At 39.1% G+C, this 15,738-nt stretch overlaps 1 protein-coding gene across 1 annotated transcript; it reads left to right on the top strand.

Annotated features, from left to right (window-relative positions):
- Positions 1–6,283: 6,283 nt before the first annotated feature.
- Positions 6,284–7,939, top strand: LOC311338623 (C-C chemokine receptor type 1-like; the record flags this gene model as incomplete). The annotated part of the gene is made up of 2 exons (XM_084463912.1): positions 6,284–6,471; positions 7,132–7,939. 2 exons carry the CDS (start codon positions 6,284–6,286, stop codon positions 7,937–7,939), a joined length of 996 nt encoding a protein of 331 aa, XP_084320038.1.
- Between the last annotated feature and the right edge of the window lie 7,799 nt (positions 7,940–15,738).

Genomic DNA, 15,738 nt, shown 5'->3' with positions numbered 1-15,738 from the left:
TATTATGAAAGTAGTCAATAAACTACATAACTTTGGAGAGTAATTGGGAGGATGTTGTGGTCCACTTTGTCTAAAGTTTTTAAATTTACCTGAGGAAGAATATATTGTGTGTATGTGTATCTATGTGTCCGAACCTAATGTGCAGACTTATATGAAGGACGCAGTCTCACACACACACACACACACACACACACACACACACACACACACACACACACACACACACACACACACACACACACACACACACACACACACACACAACCAATCACAGCGCACCATTCCACGTCGCGTAAACAATGATGCCGGTGCCCTGTATTTAGCCGGCATACAGAAGAGTCTGCGATTTAGTTAATCGTAATCGATCTAAACAAAACATGAATACTTTTGATGGCATTGATGAGCCTATGGTGGTTTCTGCTGGTGAAAAATGCCGGCTGTCACTTCCACTCACACAAAAAGTTCACATTTCTGTCACACTGACAGGGCCAGGGCCGCGTCTTCACTTTTCAGTGGCAGAATGCTCGTTAGTGAAGTTGGTAAAGGAAGCTAAACGATGAGGCATCTAACAAAGGGTCCTTGTGATCTCCCGACCGGTAGCTGCTGGGCGAAGCTCAAAACAAGGATGTAATTGATAGGGGTGGGAATCTCTTGGAACCTCACGATTTGATTTGATTCCGATTCAGAGGTCAACGATTCATGCATCTCGATTTAACAATTTTTTTAATGTACATTTCCATGCAAGATTTTCAAAAATATACTCTAAAGTTTGCTAATAACTTCCTACTTGTGTGATGATCATTAAAGACAATCAACAGATGAATTACCTTATATAATATTTTATATTAGATAAAGTCGGTTCTCTGAGCAGAGAAGGCAGAAAGGAGTTTTCTGTAGCGCTCTGCAGCAGGCGAACAAATTTGATATATATATAAATATTTTTTATTAAATTTGTTTCAGATTATTAATTTTTCTGCATCGAGACTGAATCGTTCTGGAGAGATTTGCGATGCATCGAAGAATCTATTATTTTTCCCACCCCTAGTAATTGAAGTGGTCTAAGGCATTTCCGTTCATGGAAAATCCTCACTGACACACGTTTACTTAACACTGCTTATGCTGAATTACGGCCCTGTCGTCTCTCCTCACATATTCAGACACGGGGGGGGGGTCTCTTCAAAACATCTTTGGTAACACCTTATTACAATTGTTTAGACGATGTAGTAGGCTACTATGTAATGCAGTTTTGTGATGCAGTTTCCCTGCCTACGATTGTGGTTACTCCTTGGTGAAAGACACTATTGGAAAATCAGCAACATTTACATCAATTTTTGCAGGAAAGGAATGAATCTTGAAAATGGATGCTTTGCTTGGAATATCTGTCCTATATTGCCTAAAAAAATGGGAATATAATTCACACTTGTTTAGGCATTTAAGATATTTTTAGTTATGCCACAAAAAGGTACTTAAAGCAAAAATTTGATAAGTTGACCTTAACCCTGTGACCAAATGTGTACATGAGATTTAAAGGACAGTTGAGAGTTGATTAGGAAGCCTAGGTACTTGAACTCAGAGACAACTTGTAATTTTACTTCTGATAGCATTATGGCTGGGTCTGGAGTGCTTCATCGCTTTTTTGAGAAAACATGCAGACTGTGATGTGTTTAGTTGAAGGCATGATTGAATTAGCCAAGTTGAGATGCGGTTCATTGGTGAGTTTTTCTGCAGCCTAAAGTTTTTGCTGCCATGTGTATTAATCACAGCGTCAACAGCATAAAGCTGAATCTCTACATCAGAGCATACAGAGGGCAAGTAATTTATGTAAAGACTGAACATGAGTGGACCTAGTATAGATCCTTGTGGGACACCAGTTGTGTATCCAGCGCAGTAGATTTTTTAAGTTTTGTTCTTTAAATATGACTCTGACCACTTGAGGGTGTTGTTGGAGAAATTGAATGAGAAGAGTTTAGCAATGAGTACCTTATGATTTACTGTGTCAAACGCTTTTCTCAGGTCCAAGAATACAGCCCCAACAGTACCTCCCTTGTCCATCATAGACTAAACATTTTCAAGTAAGAGGCAGTTGGCAGTGTCTGTAGAATGATTGGCTCTAAAACCAAATTGCATGGGATGCAGTGAGAAGGGGCTGTTGTTTAGGGAAATAAGTTGTTCTTCTATCCACTTCTCTGCGACCTTGGACACTGCGGGCAAGATGCTGATTGGTCTGTAATTACAAATAGCCTGAGAATCGCCTGACTTAAAAATAGGTGATACAATGGCTGTCTTTCAAACATTTGGGAATACCCCTTGTGAAATGGACAGATTGATGATCTGTGTAATGGGCGGTGCCAATACATCTTTAAGGTGTTTGAGCATGGCTGAGTCCATACCATACATATCTTTTGTGGTGGAAGGTTTGAGGGAATTTACAAGCATTCACACATGTGAGGGAAACATTGTGTAATCTCAGCGACAGAATCAATAAAATATTAATTGAATGCTTTAGCCAAATCTGCTGGATCTTGCAATAGGTTACCATTGTTTTTTAGTTCTAATGCCTGCTGCACCTTAGATTATCAGACCCCATAAGCTTCTGAAGCTGGGTCCAAATTAATTTTGTATTGCCTTTCGCCTCATTAATGATACTTATAAATAAATTAGTTTTAGCTTTTCTCATATCTTTAGTGGACTTATTCCACAGCATAACAAATATGCCTTCGTTATATATTCAAATATATTCTTTGTTCATTTGTTTGTAACACATGGACTGATCTTCCCATGACCCTTTTAGTTACTTTAGAATTCTTAGTGCGTACAACTAGATTTGTGAAGCTTTCATTGATATGAAAGACAAGTTATTTGGACCAAAAAAACTTAGTTGTCTCAACTTCAAAATGAGCTGGTACAACTGTAAGAATTAAGTTGGCACAACTGTGATATTTTCTTCAAAACTTAGAAGTTTGAGTTGACATGAAAACCCCAAAATCCTGTGCAGACAGTTGCCTTGAAATCTCAAGTTGATATTTTTTACAGTGTATGAAGCCATGTTTCTGGCATAGAAAATCCAAGTTTGACTCTGTTTGAGAATATGATGGTTCAATTTTAGAGTTCAAACCACGGATATTCAAATGCCCCCCTAGAAGTCCTCTATACTTGGATTGTTGGTCCCAAATAACTTTAGACTGGTTTACAGTTTTGAAAATATTTAATTTGCAGTGTTTTTTTATAAGCTTGTACTGGCACTAAGACTAAGGCTGATTATATTAATACAATTAATAATAGGAGGGGACCAGGATCTTAATTGAATGAAAACAACTACAATGATGGTTGTTTTCATTAAATTAAAACATGCAGCAAGATAGCAGACATAAATGAAAACAAGAACAGAATACAACAGCAATAGTCTTTTTAATGGAATAAACCAGAGATCCCAATCCAAAGTCCAAATATCCACAAAGATGTAATAAGAGTAAAGAAACATATAAATATAATACCTAAAGGATGGATGTCAAATAATTCTACACAGATGAGAATACTCCAGAATCCAAAGCATCTGTGTAGAAATAATTCTACACAGATGAGAATACTCAAGAATCCAAAGCAAAGAAAATACTTCAGATTCTCCTATGTTTTTCAGTAAGGACAGACACTTTTTGAAGCCGAGAGAGAGAGAGAGAGAGAGAGAGAGAGAGAGAGAGAGAGAGAGAGAGAGAGAGAGAGAGAGAGAGAGAGAGAGAGAGAGAGAGAGAGAGAGAGAGAGAGAGAGAGAGAGAGCGCATTGAGTGCTTGCTGATCCTATTCAGATAGGACAAATTATTATTTTCTTACACAAGAGAAGCTCTATTACGTTTTTATGTAAGACAATAATAATTTGTCCAGTCTAAATGCAATGTTGTTGTTTTTTTTGCTTTCTTTCAAACTGATTTCCAAAAATATATATATTTGCACCATCGACCTTGTCGTTTTCCTATTGTTCTTCCTCTCTCAACAACAAAAAAATCCCTCATTTATTTCCACCCTTTTCTTAACTTCCTGTTCCTATGCTCTGAGTCAGTGTTCCTTTAAAAAGCATGCATTCATTCAAATATGGATTGGTGAACACCATCTCAAATCCAAGTGAATTTATAGGAGTCGTTTTGTTGACGACTCCTATAAATCTTCTATCTTCTTGTCAAACCGGGTCTAACCTCTGGGAAAGCAAGTATAATGGTATTATTCAACATCCTATATTGTCCCTGGAAGCTTTTTCAAAAGTTGTTTCATTGCATATAATTTTTCCAAGCGTGTGCATGAAGCAGGATTAACGGCATCATTAAAGTGATTCGCCCGACCAAAGCAGGAAGGAGACCTCAAACATTTAGTTCATTTTATCTTCTCTACACTGAACACTACTACATTTACATAGTCGGGCATGGGTAGTATCCTCCATCGTTCAGTCTACTACCTTTACATAACAAGAGCAGAGCCAGAATGTGCTGTGGGCCCGGGACAAGGCTAGCCTTTGTGATTGGTCAGGCTAGTGCAATGGGTCCATTAGGTGGGAGGTCACTCCTCACTGTAGATATCACACCTTAATACCGTCCACTTACACCTGCTTTTATGTTTATAGTAACAGATTGACTGGAATTGTTGTATCACTTTGACTATGCAAAATGGATTGAAACAACACGCAAGCAAACCTAAATTGCGGCGAATGACGGATTTGGGTGACCAGGGACTTTATAACAGCTCCACATATTTCTCTCTTGTAACAGGGCCATTGTGAACTGTTGATGTAGAGAATTGACATGTGCAATAAGTGAGTGATAAACATGTTATAAAGGATGTCTTATGGGGATAGACGTATCAGGGTTAAACTTAAACATAAACTATCCGGCAAGCTTTTACATTGAGGCACAGAAGCAGGGTTGGAGTGTCTGGGGGAGGTATGACTCATTTAGATGGCTGTCTCTCCTTTCCACTCCCGTATGACTCCCGTAGACATTCATACACACTCACCCAATTCATATCTTCCTACTTCCGCTTGAGGCCTACGGACTGCATCTTGGAGTGTAAACATTATGCTCAGACGGCAGCCTACCCAGATCATTTTTTGAGGTAAGTTCATAAAGAAATTCAGTAATACTACAGTATAACTTTAATTTGTGAGCTGTTCTTTACTGTTATTTACAAAAAAAAATTCACTGATTTATTCCAACATGAATGAATGAATGAATAATAAGCAAGGAATCTAGTTAGTAAATATATTGTACAGTATTAAATCTGGTTAAAAAATTTACAGAAATACATGAAAACAAAACAGAAAAACAATGAACAATAATGGTTGTCATTTATTACAAATGTGTTTAAATACCAATAAATACTATATTGTTTATTTTTGTTGTTGTTAGATGTGTTACTATGCTGTGAGTGAGCTTTACATCTATTAATAAATACTAATCTAACAGTTAATAATACATTGGTTGCGATCAGGATCAACGAGGAAAATCAACAATGCAGTGACAGATGTAAAGAAAGATGATGAAGATGTAGAGAACATGTTTAACACAGAGGGCAATTGGAGGGCTTGTCGGATGTATGTAAGATGTATGCACTTTTATTATTAATTTGATTTAATATTCAACGATGGAAACTTGAGTACAGGAGAGTGCAACTTCTATTGACATAGTTCCTTCTACCGTTATTAATTGAATATATTGCATGTCAAATGTAATACCATTACATCATACAGCTACACAATGTTAATGCAAAAATTGCACAGTATATGTTCAGTTCTCAAATGTATACTTTTTATAAAATGTTTACGCTCATATACTTTTTGCATTATAGAACATAATGACATAATGAGAATCATGTTGAAGGTAGGCCCAATGTTGTGGAAATGTTGCTCAGGAGGAAGCTTCCAAAACACTGATGTATATTTGGAACTTAACAAAATGGCCACCCGTCCATCCAACTGAAACCTGCTCTGCCAGTGCAGCAGAGAAGCTTTTCTGTTAAATGATGGATACTAAAATGTTAATTTGAATCCCAAAATACATTTTTAATAATTTACTAGCAATTGTATTCCTTGCTTATAAATCTTACATGTTGAACAAACAGCTTGTTTAAAGCCTCATTAACAATGCAATTTATTTTAAAGTGTACTTAGAATGTAAGTTACTATTTTCACCAATTGATTGTTCACTGTATGTACAATGACTATTTTTTTTTTGATACTCTGTAAAAGTACCAGGTTAATGACAACACATGGTGTTTACAGGTTTTTCTAGTGACATTAAATATGAACACCACGACTCCCTTCGATGAATGGAGCTACAGCCTCAACACAGACGACTACAGTGTGGGACCAGTGCACATGTGTGAAAGGAAGGACGACAACTCCCTCGGGGCCCAGCTTTCTGTGCTCTACTTCGTCATGTTTGTCCTCAGTCTTGTTGGGAATGGTTTGGTGTTGGTAATTATCTACCGGTGAGTTAGCTGAATTTGCTTGTTTATGGGCCATCTGTGGGCCTCAGTGTATATAATGACACTATGAACGAAAGGGTTTATTGAATTAGTTTGGTTATTATTGTCAACAAATATTTGATGAGCATCTTTTTGTGAATAGGCATTTGAGAAGAATCTGAGAAGCAGGGGTGGAAAGAGACAGGGAAGGATAGATCTGCTGATAGTTTCACTGCCATTGGAAAGTGTTGGATTCATTCACCTGTGGTGGAACCACAATTACACCATGTGACACACAGCTTGTGATTGATAAGGCAAGATTGGTATTTAGGGAAGACGGGTAATGTTTTGCAGGCGCAGTCAAACAGGACAAATATTTTCACAGCATTTCACCCAATAAGCTCATTGCTGGCTATGGCTTTTCCAAACCATATTTAATACAAATAATTCCATTATTTACTCATAGCTAAATAAAAACAGCAGTTCCCAACTGTATCATCAATTAGCATGCTACAACCTTTCTAATACTAATTTCAATAGTGGATGGGTCAACATGGTATTGTTTTAAAACCCTAGAATGTGACTATGAGCACTATTAAGGTATTTGTTCTGCAGACATATCGGTACACTGAATCAGTGTCGAGTGCTACACACGGTTTTAACATTGTTCCTTTTGTTTCTTAGGTTTGAAAAGTTGACAACCGTGACCAACATATTCCTGCTAAACCTGGTGGTGTCTGATTTAATTTTCATGAGCTGTCTTCCCTTCTGGGGCATCTACCAACAACTCTCCACCTGGGTCTTTGGCACAGCCATGTGCAAGATTGTAGGCAGTGCCTACTTCCTGGGCTTCTACAGTTCCATCCTTTTTCTAACCCTGCTGACCTTTGACCAACACCTGGCAGTTGTTTACTCCCTTGTTGCATCACGTCTGAGAAGACAGACGTATGCAATTGCCTGTTGTACTGGGGTTTGGCTTCTTAGTTGTTTGGCTTGCGTTAAACCAATTATTCTGTATAATGTCTTCACAGACTTTAACAACAAGCAGTTCTGTGAAGAATATCCCAGCAATGATGTGGTCAACACCTTTGTTGACATGTCTGTCTTGAAAGCTTTCTGGATATACCTTCAGCTCTTTTTGTTCTTTCTCTTCCCCTTGGCTGCCATTGTTTACTGCTACATCAGGGTCACTATCACTGTAATATCATCAAGAATTAACGCCAAGTTCAGGACAGTCAGGATGATATTTTTCATTGTTTTGATATTCTTTCTGTGTTGGACCCCGTATAATGTTGTTTTACTGATGTACTATTATTTTGGTGGGTCCACATCCTGTGAGAAAATGCAAAGGCTTGGTTATGCACTTCAAGTCACACGTAACATTGCTTATCTTTACTTTTGTATTGGTCCCATCCTTTATTCATTTGTTGGCAGAAGGTTCCAGAACCATTTGAAACAGCTGCTGGGGAAAAGCTTTCCATGTATAAAGTAGCATGCTGCTCTTAGTTATATCCAGGGATTGTGATTCCTGTCTTGAGAGTCAATGCAATTACTTTGGGAGTAAAAAATGAGTTGGCAAATATATACATTAAAAAAGTAGATAGCGGAATATCATGAAAGAAATAGTTAAAAGGGGACAACAGCTCTTATTATACTCATTGGAGAACTCATTTTCATAAAGTATGTTTTCAAAATAAGTCAAATGTCTGGGTTGCATTGGAGCATATGTCATAGTTGTTTTAGTATTAAAAATATTGAATTTGTATTTTGCTAAAGTGACAAGGTTTCCTTTCTGCTATGTTGTGTTGAAAAACAACAGACAAGGATAACTTCAGTACTTTTGATGACATTTTCTATTGGTCATCAAAACATGACTGATGTCTTCCCTTTGTTAGGAGGAAGTCAACATATTCCTATACATGCCGTACCTTCCTTATACTTCCTTATTTATGTACTCAACTTTTTTTTTTTTCATATTCTTTGTCAAAGGTGATTACTCCCAGTTCAACATAATGTCACATTCTGCAGACCAGAACTTGTCACCAGGTCTCCAGCAGTTATACATATATATATGCAGTATATGGCAGTGAAAGATCACACACCAGATGCAGTGATTCATAGCTCATTCACAAATGTAATCATTATCATAATTAAACCTTACAAATTGCCATTATTTCTAACGGTTCTAGTATTAGTTACGGTGGTCGGTAGTTACCTGGCTCTGTGAATGGCCTGGTGGTGGGAATTGATAAGTTTTTATCAATATCGATGCTATTGTCGATCCAATTCCTTATCAATTCTCTTACCATTACCATTGAGTGGCAAAAAAGGAGTTCTACACAGTTCACACCAAAAGCAACCATTACATTTTAATTTGTTACATACTGAATAACACCATGACAGGATATAGAGTAGGAAAGAAAATATAAGGGTAACTTGAGCCGATGTCGAGGGGCCAGCTGCCTGAGAGCTATCGGTGTCATCAGCATGAAACCGGAAGATATTTGTATGCAGCTCGCTCTGCCTTATTAATAAAAACGACTATACTACTACTATATAGGGCTGTCACTTTTGAAAAAAATCAAGTTCGAATGGATATCAAGCAATGTATTCGAATATATTTGAATATCTACGAGGCCCTGCCCCCCCCCACAAAAAAAAAAACACTAACAGAGATTCAATCACAAATGTATAACGTGACAAGAGGAGACATAAACAGGACTAAGGTCATATCCTCTTTGTTTGAAAAAGTATATCAACTTCATCAATATCACGTGCCACTATGCATTAGGGATGTCACGAGAACCGATACTTCGGTACCAAGTCGATACCAAAATTCAAAAAACGTGACGGTACTCGTTTTTCTTAGTACCGTAGGTACCGAGGACGCAATTCCTCTGGACGTCACGTGGGCAGCATATACACCTACACGGGAACATGGAAGACGGCAGCTGCAGCGAGTGCGACGGCTCCGCCTCGACTCGTCGATAAAAAGAATAACGAGTCGCGTCTGGAAGTAGGCTACTTTGCGTTTGGAACGCTGCGCCGCGCGACTGTTTCAGACGGGACCCGTTTCAATGTTGCGCTTCTAAACACGCATGGTACGACTGCGTTCGGCATCACTTACATGATGTTGTTTTGATTGAAGATCGGCAGGTTGTAGTAGGTGCGGCGGTGAATGTGTGCGTGCGCGTGTGCGTGTGTGTTGCGAGCGTATGCAATTTCAAGTAAACAAACCAACTCAAAGCCGATGCATGCATCCAAAATTATTCGTTCAAAACCAAATAAACAAATCAAAAACAGCGTTGCTTATTCGCTTCAAATACTTTTTCTTTTCAAAACTTGGTTAATTAATACGGCGCGGTACCGAGCAGTTGAAAACAATGTTGGCGTCTCCTGTGGCTGCCTTGCGCACCTGCGTTATATTACTTAATATTAGGTTGGAAGTTATGTTTTAAACCCCGCCATGCACGCAAGTGTAAACGCCAGCCGCATAGCTGCATGACTGCCTGCTTTCAGCGCGTATTATTATTTTTTTAATTATTATTACTTGAACGCTACATGCCACTGTTCTTTTTTTGTAATGTTAATAGTGGTTTATTTTTATTCATTACTTGAAGGCTACATGCCAGTGCCACTGTTTTTTGGAATGTTTAAATGTTTTTAATAAATAAAGTAGATGGGATTTATTGTTTTGTTTTTGACCGTGGTATCGAATTGGGTATCGAGAATCGTGGAATTTCACTGGTATTGGTATCGACTACTAAATTTCTGGTATCGTGACATCCCTACTATGCATATCACAAAATTAGGCTATGCAATGAAAAACAAAATGGAATCGGAACTGCACAGCGCAAACAATGACGTGACAACTTAAACAGGAGACAGCAGCAGGAGTACTGGCTTATAGCCTATCTGCAAGAAATTAATTTATTAATGTTTTTTGCTAGAAACACCAATCTATCAACTTGATCTGGATCAAGTGAGGCTTCTCTTTTTATTCACGGTGTTACGTGCGGTGGAGAACACGCGTTGGGAGCGCACAGACGTTCCTGGCACACAGGTATGTGCGCGTCTATGTTGAGAGAAGTGGGTATTTGTTGCAGCCCGTGTCTCTCCACCAATGCAGCGTGTTGCTGTCAGCGGGGATGACTTGGGGTCGCAGTTTACCGCTCAGGCTGGCTGCTCCGTGCGTTATCCATTTTCGAATCAGGATATATTATTTGCTTGATTAGCGTGCTTGACTCGTATGCAGGCTTTTGAACACATGGCACTCGACAAGAAAACCAGAAAACGTCACGCAGGGATCGTTAAGAAGAAGTGATAATGTTCGAGGCATACAATTCCGATGGAATTGGTTAGTTGGAACCGGTTCTGAGTAGGAACCGGTTCTCGATTCCCACCCCTACAAGCAGTGGCGTCAGTTTGTTTTTAGAAGTGCTGGGGACAATAACCATAAGCTTGAGTGTGATTTGAAAAGTGCTGGGTGTAATCTTATGGTCTTATGTAAGCTATTCATCCATTCAACGCTGCATTACAATATGCTCTACAGTGTATTCTCGGGTGTTGAAAAGGTGTTGTTGTTGTTGTTGTTGTCGGGATATGTAATACTAATACACATCATATACAAAGAACAGTGTTGGCAATTAAACACTTCTCTTGACATCAACAAAGTTTACCAGACAAACAATGCCAGACTGTAAAGGGGGTACGAAATGAAACGAGGTACTGAGCATCAGCCTTTTGAAGAAGAGCAAGGGCTGCTGGTAGCCTATGTTATGCATTAAAAAAAAAGAAAAAACAACAACGCCCAGAGGAGAATTGCATCTGCCAAATCCTCACCAGTAAAGTAGTAAACACTCGCGAAGGACCAAGGTAGACTTCACTCGTTACGTCATATAAGCAAACTGCCCGCAAATAAAATCCCCTACAGTTTAGGATAATCACACAGGTTATTCGAGAGTCGAGACTCAGAACATATTTATGTTAGGATACCAGGCTCCAAGTCTAACGTCACATTACATATCTCAACCAGACAAAACAACTATAACCACATTGGCATAGCAATCGCACCGTGTGTAGCTGCAATCTGTATCTACAATCCATACTAGCTGGAGCACCAACCAGAATCAGATCACAATCGTAGCCTTTGACCAGGTCATCACGAGCAAACAAAACCAGCAGCAAAGTTTAAGTAAATCAATTTCTTCCCTTATGTGGCCCTCCACATGCAGGCTAGATGATGTATATCCATATCCATTTAGTTATCCAGTGTCACAAACATGCTTTTTACAGGAAGCAAAAGGACCGGCTATAAAAATGTCAATTTTGGCTGTCTGTCTTGAAAATGAATTAAGCCAGTTCTCCATTATGACGCTATGTACAGACAGAACACGTTTACCCTCCCCCCTCCCCCTTGCGATGACATTCAAAACCAAAAAAAAGGCGCAAATCGCAAGGCTATTTGCATCATGTCTAAGAGAAAAGCTGGATCCGATATCAGATCCTTTTTCAGCAAGCAAAAATGCGCTGTAAGTGCAATCCTACATGAGAAACCTAGAAATTACCTTGTAGGTTTCTCATGAGAAACCTAGAAATTATCTTGTTTTACGATGTTTGATATTAGTTAACTGCTAGCTGCTAGTTATCCAATAATATCCTTCTCTTTCATCTATTGCTAACGTTAACGGTTAGGTAGCAGTAACACTGCAGTTAGCTACATACTGGCTGTAGCTACAGTCTATGCTTTGACTACTACAAATTTCTGTCTTCCACTTTTATTGGTTGATTTGAATACCTTTTGTACAGTATCGATGGTTTCTGGTGTTCTACATTTAAGCAATAGATCACGACAGGCTGTGGTATACGGTCATTATACCACAGTTAAGGGGCGTTGCGCGTCGGGGCGGCGACCCCCTTAACTGTGGTGTATAATGAGAACATTTCACTGACTTAAGTGATCTATTGCTTTTATAAAGAGGTTACGTAAGTATGGCGAAATGAAAGTCATACACCATCAATTTTGAAAAAGCGAGAAAGTCGGAAAAGCATTTTTTTTTAACGAATACAAAATAGTCCCTCCTGACTGCCGGCAAAGTGTACGGCGGTTGCTATGCAACACACTGTAGCGTCCTTCAGAGAGAAGGCTAGAGATGGTAGCTTGGTTCGCCGGCAATTTAGCCTACTATCGAGTTCACTCACCGTGTGCCTATTGCTTTACAACATTCAACATATTTTTAGGCTTCAGTGAACTATGCTATTGCTTTTATATATAAATAAACAGTTCAAGTTAGGCGCGGAGTGATACTGAACTCTTTAAACTTAACGGCCGTCCGTCATTTAAGCCACCCGTTTTATTAACATTCCATATACAACTCAAGTTAATTCCATATTGCGTTAGTCTTTGCTGGTACTAGTCATAAAAGCTAGCCTCCCAAGTTCACCGTTCTCTCACGGTCACAATGTTCGATCTGAATGCACCATTGGAATGCACAGACTCCGCTGTCATTTTACAACGCCATGTTTCTACAGTGGCTCAGTCGACAAATCAAACGACTAGATACCAAATTGCGTTTAGACATGTTTGCAACCTGCGGATTTACTACTAGATGTCCCTATATGATTATCAATACTGTACATAAAAACACAATTTACCCCAAATATATGCAAAAAACGTTTAATAAAACCAAACATAAGTGGCAATAAATGTTTTATTTATGAACCATTTGTCACCAGGAAAAGGAACCAAGTGCAATAGCACAAAACAAAGAAGTGCAGGGACAGGGAGCTGCTATGGAGGTGAGGGTCACATAAGGAACTTGAACATATAACTATAACAACTATAAAAACTATAACATTACTAACAAAGTTTAAATTTTTTCATAAGGAACAGGGACTGGAACAGAACAGTGGAACAGAACAAAACAAAGTGCAGGGACAGGGAGCTGTTATGGAGGTGAGGGTCACTAAGGAACTTGAACATATAACTATAACTATAAAAACTATAACATAGAACATTACTAACAAAATTAAAACATTTTCATAAGGAACAGGGACTGGAACAGAACAAAACAAAGAAGCACAGGAACAGGGGGTTGAGAACGTAGAGGTGCAGCAGGTGAGGTTCCTGAAAAATATAATGATATTGCACAATTTAAAACATACACTAAAGACAATTATAGTGAGGTAGGCAGGGCATGTCCATAAGGGAAAGTTTTGAGTGAAGGTCTGGGGTTCTATCCATGTCCAGAGTGGTATTCCAAGTAGGTGGCCAAGTGGTACAGTAAACCTGGGTAAGTTAAGCTGGAGGAAGTGGTAGACCTAATAAAGTAGTCTACTGGCCTTGCTGGCTCTTCTATAGGCTCGATGCACGTTCGGCTTTCTGTGGGCTTGTGTGTTTCCTGTGAAGCCATGTGTGTTTGAATCTGCAACTATTCTGAATGTAATCAGTGTGTTACAATGAAGACCGTGTAGACACTAATTATATTCAGAAAAGCGGCAGGTTCAAACACACCTGGCTCCACAGGAAACCCACAAGCCCACAGAAAGCCTTTCGTGCACCTAGCCCATTAGCAGGACTTCCACTACCTGTCTTAATTTACCCAGGTTTGACATCTAACCACCTACTTGGAATATCCCCCAGGGCTCTACATGGGTTAAACCACTGAAGAAAGTGTGATTTGAACAAAGACTAGATTGCAACAACAGAAAACCATACCAATTTCCCATGAACTATGGCACTACAATTACAAATATTAAAAGACTAAATAGTAAGTTGTAGATGTAAAAAAGCAACACAATGACAATAATGAATAAATAAATTCAGAGAACTATTTACAGAAATACTACCAAATTATCATCCATGTCACTGATTACATTACAGGAGGAGGTGCCTCACCAGGAGGGACAACAGGATAACCCTTCCCAAACAGAGGAAGAGCTCAATACCCCTGAAGATCATTTAGTTTCCCCATACCAACCAGCTGCACAGCTAGTTGAGCCACAAACTCTGCCCAACCGCACTCTCCGCTTCCAGGAGAGCTGGTTCAAAAACTACCCCTGGCTACATCCTACAATTAAGGGAGTTTTGTGTTTCTTCTGCGTAAATGCCTTTAAACAAAATATTTCAGCAATGGCCAGTAATGCTGAACAATCCTTCATTTCCTTGGGGTTCAGGAACTGGAAGAAGGGTAGGGAGGGATAGGCACACCAGCAGTAAGGCACACATCATTGCTGTAAACACACACACACACATACACACAAGTCAGTCAGAATGCAACTTTGCAGCATCTCAGCAAGTGCACAAGAGGCAGCCAGGTCAGCACTGGTACAGATTGTTAGTTCAGTGAGGTATCTTGCTAGACAGGGCTTAGCTCTCAGAGGCCATGAAAATGACGAGGGAAACTTCAAGCAGCATCTGGAGGAGAAGGCTGAGAATGACCCGAATCTGGCACGCTGGTTGCTGAGAAACCATGCCTACACAAGTCCAGAGTGTCAGAATGAGCTACTGCAGTTAATGAGCAACACCATTATCAGACAAATAGCTGCAACCATCCATTCATTACCTGTACTGCAGTACTCCCTGATAATGGATGGAACACAGGATATATCTGGCACGGAACAGATTTCAATTTGCCTCCGGTATGTGGATGATGACCTTGAGCCAAAGGAGGAATTTATTGGTCTGTACGAGGCCTCTTCAACGACCGGTAAGAACCTTTTTAGAATCGCCACTGATGTGCTTCTCCGTCTAAACCAGGGGTCGGCAACCCAAAATGTTGAAAGAGCCATATTGGACCAAAAAATACAAAAACAAATATGTCTGGAGCCGCAAAAAATTAAAAGCCTTATATAACCCTTATAATGAAGGCAACGCATGCTGTATGTATCTATAGTAGCTATATTAGCTTATCAAAATGACTAAATTAACTACAAATACATAATGAGCCTTCATGATTAAATGTTTATTTTTCCTGCAGTGCATTCTGTAGAGAATGACTCACCACGTGACTACTCTGTTGCGCGATGCCGCCTCAAGTTTAACTTCATTACAATATTAATGAATTATGTTTCATTGCTTTGATGAAATTAAAGAAATGCAATAAATAAATCAGATTTTTGATGTCGTTTTTATTTTGAGGATCCGAAAAAACAGCATAACATGCCCCTTATCGGCAACAGAGTGCAATAAAACGTAGTCTGCATTTATAAAAATAAAACATCAGCCTTTTTGAAAAGGTAAAGTAAATAAAACAAATTAATACAGTCCAAGTTTGACGTCTGTGCAATAAA

Source organism: Micromesistius poutassou (assembly GCF_964030765.1).
Source record: "Micromesistius poutassou genome assembly, chromosome: 2".
Taxonomy (NCBI): Eukaryota; Metazoa; Chordata; class Actinopteri; order Gadiformes; family Gadidae; genus Micromesistius; species Micromesistius poutassou.
The sequence above is the reverse complement of the archived record's forward strand: the minus strand, read 5'-3'. Positions and strand labels throughout refer to the sequence as shown.